The sequence below is a fragment of the Pygocentrus nattereri genome, chromosome 9 (genome assembly GCF_015220715.1).
Source record: "Pygocentrus nattereri isolate fPygNat1 chromosome 9, fPygNat1.pri, whole genome shotgun sequence".
NCBI classification, from domain to species: domain Eukaryota; kingdom Metazoa; phylum Chordata; class Actinopteri; order Characiformes; family Serrasalmidae; genus Pygocentrus; species Pygocentrus nattereri.
In genome coordinates this window covers 14,688,243-14,699,694 of record NC_051219.1, presented here as the reverse complement: position 1 = coordinate 14,699,694, position 11,452 = coordinate 14,688,243, and the positions used below count along the sequence as shown (strand labels likewise).

The window sequence follows — 11,452 nt, the reverse complement described above, 5'->3', positions numbered from 1 at the left end:
GCGTTGTGCTGGTATAAGTAGATCAGACAGAGCAGTGCTGTGTCTGAAAGAGTTTTTAAATCTTTCAGTGTCACTGCTAGGCCGAGAATATTCCATCAACCAAAAACTGACAAGGCAACAGTGTCTAATAGAGTGGACAGTGAGTGGACAGTGTCTGATAAACTCATACAAGCACAACACACACTAACTCACCACTATCTCTCACCATCAGTGTTACTGCAGTGCTGAGAATGATGCACCACCCAAATAGTACCTGCTCTGTGAGGGTCCATGGGGGTCCTGACCACTGAAGAACAGGGCAAAAGGGGCTAAAACAAAGTATCAGAGAAACAGATGGACTACAGTCTGTAATTGTAGGACTACAAAGTGCACCTGTACAGTAAGTGGAGCTGATAAAATGGACAATGGGGTCGGGGTATATGAGGAGTATTTAAATCTATGCCAAATTTGTTGTCAGACCCTCCACCAGGACACCAAAGCGTCTGCCGTAGATTTAATTTGACTTTTTAGGTACGACTAGGAGAGGGTAGTGTCAGATTAGGTGAGAAAACTGTCTGAGAATATTCTACTGAAATATTTAACGCGTTATTTTGATGACTTGTGTTTTGACGACGTGTGAGAAGCAGCTTCCGTTCCCAGGTCGCCCTCTCACCCCGCCGCAGGAGGAAGTGGAGACAGCTCTGTGAAACATCATCGCTAGCCGCTGCGCTAACTGCCCTGAAGATGGACACGCTAATACTGGTAAACATGTATTAAGGTGTCGTATTGGCGGTCACCTAATGTGGCCCGTGTTTGGTCTCAGACTCCATCAGACGGCAGCTGTAGTGATACAGCGCACTAGCCTTTTCCAGCGTTAGCAGCGAGGCTCACTGATGGACTAGAAAACAGCTGAAAACTAGCCGGACTCCGGCTAAGGCGGTTTTGCGGTAGAGAAGTTGTTAGTTTTATAAATTAGAGCTTTTTCAGGCAGTTGTTTTGGGGCAACCAGGCTCAGTAGACACATACTGAATCCTCCTTTGCTAAGAAGTTTCCCTTCTTTAACATATGGGTGGGTGAAAGCTAGCTAGTAAGCTAAGCTACCTGAGGTACAGAAATCATACCGAGCTGTGATGTAAAGTTAGTGTAGGTGAAACTACATGAAAGTAAATACAAGCACAGTGACAGCACAGTGAACATGGACCATATTAAACAACAGCCTAATGCCCCTGACACATGAAGACAGCAACATTTGTGTCGTGGTCTGGTGCAGAACATGTTTATCAGAGCTGGGCGATGCGGCAATAAATGTCGTATCATGATAACTTCACGAAATTGTCACGATATTTCTTTTTTTCTGATATCTGAAAAGTTGGAACAGACAAAGTAGCGTACCTCTAAAAATACTTTTAAAACCCAGCCCAGTTATTCGTATTTAACATTTCAGATACTCAGCTATACTTAATCAGACATGCAGCTGTAATGTCGATCTGTTAAATGATGTTACATGAAGTTTTATCCTTTATCAGTACAGTACATTGATATGTCTTCAGTTTTATTAATGTATTGATGAGTTTATTTTCAAATATCATTAAATGTTTTAGTTTTAGAGAGATTTTAGCTGGGATGAGTCCTACAGACACAGATTCAGACTCTGCCCTAGACATTGGTCCAACCTTTGCCTTCTGATATGCTGATCTGTGCAAGAGTAGATTAAACCATAAATGTGCTCACTGATTTACTTCTATGATTGTGTGCTGCTGCTGCTGTTCTAGGAGCCCTCACTGTACACTGTGAAAGCGGTCTTAATTATGGACAATGATGGAGAACGACTCTATGCCAAGGTGAGACACACAACCTGCCACCTTATATACCAGCTCTGTCAAGCTCCACTCCCAGGAGGTCCCCTGACAGAGCTTGAATTCAGAATTTCTCAAATTTCTGCCTTGGTTTTGTTTTTTTGTTTTTTTTGTTTGTTTTTTTGGGGGTTTTTTTGTCACAATTTTATTTTGCTCTATTCTTATATTATAAAGTTTTAGGCATTTTTCAAGCATGACAGAGTAATTTATGTTTTTGCCAAGTCCACCAAGGACCAGTATAGAAACAACATACAAAATGAAATGTTTTGGGATGTAAGAAGGGATTTATTGCTCAATAAGTTTGTTGTATGGGAATTTAAACTTTGCTTTGGACAGCTGGTAGGCAGTTCATTTTTTATATTTTGTTTATCAGTGATCTGATGACAGCTCCCTTTGCCAGAGAGTTAATAAAACAGAAAGTTAATATTGTCATGAAGGTAATTTAACAGGCACCATCATTAGTATTGTGGAGTTTTACTGTTGGTGGTTGAGTTCAAACAGGGTTTTGTTGGTTTCCAGTCTGGTTCAGATTCAAAACTTGGTGCTGTATATCGAGTGTAGACAAAATTTTAGGCCCAATTAAAGCTCTATCCCCTGCACTTTCTGGCCATATGCTCTATCCAAGTTAAACGTTTTGATTCTAGAAATCAAGTAGTTATAAAGACCTTCACAGGTTGGTTTTGGTGTGGTAGAGTATTAAAAATACTGAAGTGGTCTGGCTTTTCAGTACAAAACTTCACATGAAACTGCTTTAGGGTAATGTTTGTGAACATCTACTCTTATTAATTGGTGTATTACTCTTATTAATTGGTAGCGCCTAAAGAGCTTCAAGACAACACATTTCTATCAGAAAAAATATTTCATTGGTAATACATCTTGAGAAATTTAATGTTGATACTGTGAAATTGGTCAGACTCCAGTAGTCACCAGAGTAAAGTAAGAGGGTCATGATGGTTGTTTGTCCCAATTAATATATACTGCCACCAAGTTCTAAGACACAAGTTTATATTTGTAGATGGTGTTGTAATATCTGTCTGGTTTATGTCTGTTTCAGTATTATGATGACACTTACCCTACAGTTAAAGAGCAAAAGGCCTTTGAGAAGAACATCTTCAACAAGACACACAGAACAGACAGTAAGGCTGTTATATTGTGTGTGTGTGTGTGTGTGTGTGTGTGTGTGTGTGTGTGTGTGTGTGTATAAATGTTGATGTGTGCCTTCTTTTTTTACATACAGTCCTAAAAGATCATTATTTTTTGTTTTCAAAGGTGAAATTGCTTTGCTGGAAGGCCTCACGGTTGTGTACAAGAGCAACATAGATCTGTATTTCTATGTAATTGGCAGTTCACATGAAAATGAGGTATTTATAGAAACATGATTCTACAACCTATAGCTCATTAACTATCTATGCATGAGTCATATGAACTTATCTGTTTATTTATTTTTCCTGCAGCTGATGCTCATGTCAGTGTTGAATTGTCTGTTTGACTCCTTGAGTCAAATGCTGAGGTAAGAAAGAATTCTCTGACCTGATCTTTCACATACTCTGTAACAGTACCCATGTCAGTTTGCCTTCAATAGTAATAATATTTCTTTTCTTTTAGGAAAAATGTGGAAAAGCGAGCCTTACTTGAAAATATGGAGGGTCTTTTCTTAGCTGTCGATGAGATTGTAGATGGGGGGTATGTATTTTTTTTCTTTTTTTGACTTGACTGACATGTCATAGACATGTAATATAGGCAAGGCAAAGTAAATTAAAGAAGAAATGTTCAAGCTCAGAGTCTACAAATGATTTATGGTTTTCAGGGGGTTTCTTTGCATTTAAGTCACTCACTTTCAACATAACAATAGTTATGTTAGTTGTAGGGCTGTCAAATGATTAAAACAATTAGTTGTAATAGTTTAAGTAATTAATCACATTTGTCTTATAGACATGCTAATATTCAGTAATAACAATCATAAGGATACTGCAGTATTCAGGACACGTGCTGTGGTAGACACTTTGAAATACAACATCACTATAGGAAAGTCTGTTCATTTGATGGCCGTCTTGGCAACACGACAGGGCAGTTATCCCCACTCATACAAGACCAGGCTCCTCTCGCTTTGAATGGGGACAGACTTATGAAACTGAAACCAAATCCATATTAACGTTTTAAATACATATTTGAAATTACTGATAAAATCTGACAAAAGAGCATAAATAATTTTCAGCATTTGGCTCAAATAACACAGAAAAACATTCTGGCTATGACACAAGGAGGAGCTTTTCCCATAAGGAGGAGCTTTTCTTGCTTGCGGCTTAACTAAAAAGCTGATTGGCTCATTTTATTGAAGGGCGGGACTTTCTTAGTAAACATATGCCATGTTGAGCCTTATGAGCTTTCCCATTCATATTTCAACCAGTGACCTGTCTCCTGCTTTATGGTGGTTACAAGTTCCAATCAGTATTATCTTTAGTTTCCATCAAAAGGATTTTTTGTGGAAAATGTTATTCTTCATAAAGTTTGTCAGCATGGACAGTGAAAACAAAAATTGTCTGTAATATCTTACGAAAGTCGCCTTTTTTTTAAATAGCATTTTTAGCATAAATAAGTTTATGCATTTAGTATAAATTTAGTGTTGTGATGAATTACGGCTGCAACTATCGAATATTTTTTGCAATCGAGTATTCTGTCAATTTTTTCATCGATTAAACGAGTAATGGGATAAATCACACTTGTGTTTGTAAACAACTATATCGATAGTGTGTTATGCAACATGAAAGGTCTCTTAAAATGAGCAAGCAATTGGCTGTTATTCCTCACAAAAGGTTTTTATTCAAACTCAACACTTTTACTAGATCAAAGCTTAAAACCTTTGGCTTATTTTCTCCAGAACTAAGCCCATTTATTCAGCCTTTCTGTGAAAATTTTCTGATGTACATTAAAAAAACTATGAAATACAGCTTCACAAACATAGGTTAGCCTATTTGTCCTTAGTTTTACCTGAATAAAAAAGGAAAAAGGTGTAGTGAATGTAGTCATAAATTAATTTGTCCATCTGTTGCATTTATTATTACTACCTCTTGTATGGGGAAGGTGTGTTTTGAGATGTAACCCATCTGTGTGTGTGTGTGTGTGTGTGTGTGCGTGCATGCGTGCGCGGGGGAGGGAGAGATGAGGAGAGATAAATTACATGAGTGAGACCTTGGTGCATTTGCTGTCTTGCTACTTATTATGCCTGGTCACTATCGACTCATAACACGGGCTACAAATAATTACAAATTCTGTACGTTCTACCAAGCGCTGGTGTTCATGTCAGTTAGCAATAGTAAACACATGTTGTAGGGGCTCTGAGTCCACCTGGAGAAGTGCAGTTCACGTGAGGACGCTTTTGGTTCAGGTGCTGACGAAGTACTATTATGGTGGGCCAGGTCTGTTTTACAGTTTATACACTGCACTGCACTGTGCCTCTTGCGTTAAAAAAAATAAATATGTATACAGTTAATGGTTCGAACTCCTGCATGACTGTAGCCTCTTATTCTCACGCTTAATTGTATGTCTTTTGTGTGCTTGTCACAGTGGAGGCTCTCGAGGGGAAACTAAGGAAGTTTTTCACTTTGCTGTTGCTTTTGTTAGTTTGCTGCTCATTGATTAATTCATAGATGTTTCCCAAGCACTGCCCAGCATAGTCTGCCTAAAAGTGCTTAAGGGATCAATTTAAAAGCCAGAGCTACAGGCACAAACTCTTCCAACAGTCATAGACTCTTGCAACATTCAGTCTGCACTACTATGGATGGTTTGAAAGATTAAACTCTGAAAATTCCTTAGCAGCCTAAAAGAAATTGGCTTGTTAATAATTTCACATTAACTTGTCATTAATGCTTTAACATAGGCAGCCCTAGTTAGTTGCAGTTACTTTAATTTTTAAAGTGCAAACACAATTGCTGCACATCCAATAGGTGACACTACTCTAGGTAGTGATGACGTTTACCAGTCTCACTGTAAAAATTCATATGATTAGTATTACTGCTTCAAATTTTAGTTAACATTAAAACCATGGTTCATTGCTGTGACAGGGGGCAACACTTAAAATCGTACGATTCATCTTTGTGACTTCTTTGGCGAATGCATTCTGATAAATTGCTCTTCCTTGTCCACATGTCATACTGTACATACATGTGCTGTACATAAAACTTCATGTAGGATATTTTGATAGCTTAAATCACCTTAATTGAAAAAGCCTAAAGCATTAAAATGTTTTTCTGAGTTTCTTATTCACCAGCTTCTTGTTTAAATTTTCCCATTCCACCTTAAATGGCATAGCAGTTATTATATCACTTCAGGTGCCAGAATGTAGCTGCTGCAACATTTTAAGGTGGAACTGGAAAATTTGAACAAGAAGCTGGAGAGGCTGAAGCTCGTATTAAGCCTGCTGGTAGGATAGTTTGATAGAATAAATTTCCTTCAGAAAATGTTACCAGCATTACAGGAATAAAAATATTTGGATGGCCCAACTCAGCTTAGCAGGGAGAAGTAGCAATGTTAAACTTACTGCCAAGGAACTGAATTAATATAAAAACACAACTTTATCATACATCCCCCTTTTTTTTTTTTTTTGGTCAACATCTTTCCACATCCTAGTATCCACTGAGCGTTTCCCAGAAAAGTGTCTGTCTGTCTGAAGTTAAAGAGATGCTGTGTTACCAATAGCTCTGGGACAATGTTGCAGAATGAAATTATTCAAAGGATTCTTGAAGAACTGCAGTTTTACATAAATTATGTTTCTCATCTTTCTTAATGTTTCTGGCAGTGTCATCCTGGAGAGTGACCCACAGCAAGTGGTCCACAGAGTGGCTCTGAGGGTAACTATCATATTTCATTCTGTCTTAAACATTCAATAATGTCCCCTTACACACTTTGCTCTGGATTTGGTTTATATATGTATATTTTTATTTGTGCTCTGATGCTCGTGACTGATGGGGGAAATGGAAGTATGAAGTAGTCCTGCTGGTAACTGTTAGATTTGATTTTAAGTATTCAGTAGATAGCCAGCGTGATCGAAGTGAAAAATGAATAAGAAGCCCTATTAGAAGTTGATGAATTCCATCACTCATCTCCTTTCACCTCCTACAGGGCGACGACGTGCCTCTGACAGAACAGACCGTCACTCAGGTGAGAGAATACTCTCACTCCAGCCTCTCTGCAGTGTATCTCTCGATCTCTTTTTCTCTTTCTTTTGGGTAAATCCAAATTATTGTTCCTCTTCAAGATTTCAGAAAAAAAGTTTTCACTTGACGATATCAGAGTTACACGAAACAATATAAATTTGGCTGCTGTGCAGATTTTTTTATCTGTTTATTTATTCATTAGTTTTGGAGACACAGTTGTATGCAAAAGTCTGGACATCACGTGTGTTGTTCATTTTCTAAGTGTAAATAAGTTAATTTATCCTCTACAGAGAATAAACCTACTTATGGTGTTTTCCTGCACAATTTCTATTCATTTCCTGAGAAATAAAACATAAAACGTATGTGTCATAACTTTTGCACAGGCCACATGTGCAAAATTTGAATGCACAGTAATTGTGCATTAAAATATTAAAATGTGTGTTCTCTGTAGTGTATGTATGCTTATTTTAGGTACTGGGGCTATAAAAGTAGGAGTGGCTTAAATGTTTGCCTTAAAATCACAACACCAAAAAGTCTAAATAACGTACTGTAATTTCTTACAGTAATTTATAGTAAAAAAAGTTTTCTGCCTCAAGATTTGACCACCATGTTATGAAATATGAGGCATTCTGAATGTCATTTTTAATATCTTAGTTCTCAATGTTATAACGCTTTATCAGTTATTATTGAATCTTCTACATCTCTGTTCATGATTCTGGAAACATCTTAACATTAAAATGTCTTTTAAAATTTTTCTTCCCATTGAAGGTAATTTTTGCATAGGAACTCTGCACTGGGGCCCAAACAATCCCAGTTACACTGTTTGACCTTTCTCTCTCTTGCTATCCTGTTGTCTAACCCCGCTAACAGTTGTTTACTGGTGGCACTGAGCATCTCTGCGCATCTCATTTATAAAGATCAGTCTGTGGTGGTCTGTTCAGCACGTGTACAGCGGTGCCTCTGGGAGTCAGCCTCAGCCTCCCTCTCGCGCCTGCCTCATGTAAAGCATGATGGCTAATTATTGGCGGCTGTCTGGCAGCAGCGGCTCCCTGTGGCCGCGGGAGGTGCGAGTGCAGTCTGATTGATGGGCTCATTTAAGAGGCCTGCGACAGACTGCCTGCATCCCTCCCGTGCCGCTGATTAATGCCGCTCCTTGTCCTCCTGCTTTATGGTTATACTTTACCTCGTCTTTTCACGAATTAAGATGATTAATTAATTCCTGGATATTTTCCCTCGCCTGCATTACTCAAGCAGAAACTTTTTTTTGGGGTATGCTTTTTGACAGTCTCCACTTTCTGCATTTCAGAGTGCGTGTTGGATTGTAAAGGGTTTGTGTTTAGTAAGCGCTCTCTGCTTAACTGCTTTCATTGATAGTTTTCAGTCAGAGGTGACCTGAAAGGGAGGCGTTGATGGTGTGTGGTGGTTCTTTCAGCTTTGAAAACTCGACGTCACTGGCGTGATGAACGACTGTGTAACGATGCAGTAAATAAAAAACGAATGCGTTAATGGCACAACATGGCTTCACTTTGTGAAGATTCAATTAGCACTTTTAGCCTTGTGCCCACAGAAAAATTATTTTTGAGGGATCTCTATTTGTAGGTACCTGTGTTTATCGATGAGAGTCCAGGGCAGAGCACACTCATCAAATAAACTGCCTGATTCTGGCGAGTTACACTAATTAAATGTAACTGCTTTAACCGTTTGGCTTATGGAAATTTGAAAAGTGAGTGTGTAATAATTTCATTTTACTGTCTCTCATATATTCAGCATCCAGAAAGTGTTTGGGGTTGAATATATTAGTTTTATGCAACTGTTTTAAATCTCTGGAGGAGACGTGATTAGATCATCTTTTTTGTATCGAAATCAGTTTAGAAGAGCGCAGTTTTCAAATTGGAAGAACTGTAGTTTTAATTAAAGCACCTTGTCTTTAAGTGGGAAAATTTATCTGATAACATGGAGCTTTTGAACTGCTTGTAGAGGAGTTAGATCAGTCAGAAGCAACTAATCACACATGAATGCATACATGACAACTCCGCATTCAGCACTCAATCCTGAAGCCGGAAAAGGGGGATGTGCTAGTCTTCCTGGCCAAAACAAGACAGGCATGGACCTTAGGATGTGGAAAATAATTTCAGTTTAAATCACAGCTGCAATATTGGTCAGAAAAATCATACAGTTTTAAAAAGGGCTCATCAATTCAAACTAAAAAACTATTTCATGTGGTAAAAAGAATATTAGCTAGTTTTATTTAACCTAAATACATGGGTTGAATGTTACCACATGAAATAATTTTTTAGGTTGAACTGACAAGCCATTTTTTGCAGTGTAATAAGAGATTTTCCCAAATTTCAAAAATCATTCACACTCTGGTGTGTTAAAAATGCAATATTCAAATTTTCCTCACGTTTTTGAATAAAAAAGTTTGTTGTATGTAAACATTGTGCAGATTTCAAAAGATAGTATTCACTCCTCAGTCCTCAGAGTCCAGATATAGAAACTAAGTTGCTAAAACATTCAGTTTAATTCATTTACAGCCATTTATCTGCCTTTTCAGCATACAGCAGTTTAGCTCCACCCATTGTTGAAGGATTGTTTTAATTTGGCCCTTATATGTATGTATGTATGTATGTATGTATATACATATATACACACATGTGTGTTTGTGTGTGTGTGTATATGTGTGTATATATATATATATACATACATACATACATATAAGGGCCAAATTATGTTTTGTTTTCCTAAGTAAAAATAAGTTACACGGATAATACAATAATTACTGTTTGTTTGCTGAGTTTAACATTACAATCTGTGATAGTGTTATGGGACATTTTGTTTATTTCTTCCCAATGTCTTAAATGCCAAATATCAGTTTGTTACCCATAGAGAATATTAACTTAGAAAATCTCATTTGACCAGTTTGTTTATTCCATACAACTGTAAATCCATCTTAAAGACATGGTAACAAAAACAGCTTGATTAATTATAAAGGATATGGAGTCTTTGGAAATAAAATGTAAATAAATTTAGAAAATGGGCCCTTTAAAGTGCTGTTTCATGATTTTTTGCTCTCTCTCTCTCTCTCTCTCTCTCTCTCTCTCTCTCATCTCTCTCTGTGCAGGTGCTGCAGTCTGCAAAAGAGCAGATCAAATGGTCTTTACTACGATAGGACGCTACTGTCATTAAGAACATCGTAGCGCATGTATCACCACTTATCCTGTCACTTATGCCTTTTATCGCATCTTCTTTTCACACTTTTGAGTATTCCCTGTACTGTGAAATTGAAAGTCCCTTGAAAAGAAACGTTTTCTACCATTTATCTGACTTCAAAATGAGACAGGCACTGAACACGTGGAGCCCTGAAGAAATTATGCAAACATTGTTCTGTTTATGACTGTTTGCTGAGTGGACTCTCTCTTTTTCTTGTTCTGGAAAGTAAGTCAAGTCCATACTGCATATGTGTCTACAGTGGATATAGCAAGGACCCATTGCCACGAGCCAATTCTTTTTTTCTGTAATACAGGAAAAGAGAGAGACAGAGCAAACCCAGGGTGTTTTGTTTTGGAGGACTTGCCCTTTAAGGAAAAGTACCAGGGACTTTCTGATTATTCCATTCCGGTTGACCTTGAATGTGTGTTTGTGTGAGAGATTCGTGCTGTACGCAAAACACTGTGCGAATAGAGAATGTGATTCATGTACATTCCAGTGGTCGAGTCTCCCCTCTCCCCTCCCAAATCCATGTTATGATTGAAATAAAACCAACTGTTTCCTCTTTGCCCTTCTTTTTTCCTTTCGGACAGTCATTTCAGGTTGACTTGCGTTTGTCCGTCTGCTGTTATTTTTCTGTTACTTCAGTGTTACTGGAATGATTTTATTTGAATCTAAATGAAGACTATTACTTCCCCCCACTTTTCTCATCAACAGATGCCTTCAACATGGAAAATAGACAGGGACTCACCAGCAATATCAGAGCGCCATCTTCTGGCACAAAGTCAAAAGCACAGTGTTAAAGTTGAGGTACATTCAGTCAGTCTTTGCAACGTTTTCACTCTGATTGGGGACAAACTTGCATATGCACCTCACTATCCATATTAAGAGGTTTACAAAAAAAAGTTTAGTTTTTTTTTCTGGCACTCAGCATGTATTCAGTGGTGACCAGTTAAAGTATTTGTGTAGGCTACTCCATTACTTTATTACAGTACTTTTTTTGAGACTTTTATTTTTTTACTCTACTATGTTTCATAGAAAGATCCTCCACTGCTTTCTGCAGCAAGTGTTGTTAAATAGAAGAGTTGATTTTTCATTATATGAAAACAGTCAACTCCAGAATTACTGACATCCTTTAAGAAACTGGACGAGAACCGTCATAAAAAATAAATAATATGCTTGACACGTTCCTCAACTATGATTGAAGAAATTGCTTACCATTTATCTAATTAGATATAATTTCTATAAAATATGTAG

At 37.6% G+C, this 11,452-nt stretch overlaps 1 protein-coding gene across 1 annotated transcript; it reads left to right on the top strand.

Moving 5' to 3' along the window:
* The first annotated feature begins 620 nt into the window (after positions 1 to 620).
* On the top strand, positions 621 to 10,764 carry copz1 (COPI coat complex subunit zeta 1). Its single transcript, XM_017707933.2, has 9 exons — positions 621 to 741; positions 1,752 to 1,820; positions 2,890 to 2,971; positions 3,105 to 3,196; positions 3,290 to 3,345; positions 3,441 to 3,518; positions 6,631 to 6,682; positions 6,954 to 6,992; positions 10,110 to 10,764. The coding sequence occupies exons 1-9, from the start codon at positions 724 to 726 to the stop codon at positions 10,155 to 10,157; spliced, it is 534 nt and encodes a 177-aa protein (XP_017563422.1). The 5' UTR covers positions 621 to 723; the 3' UTR covers positions 10,158 to 10,764.
* The last annotated feature ends 688 nt before the right edge of the window (positions 10,765 to 11,452 follow it).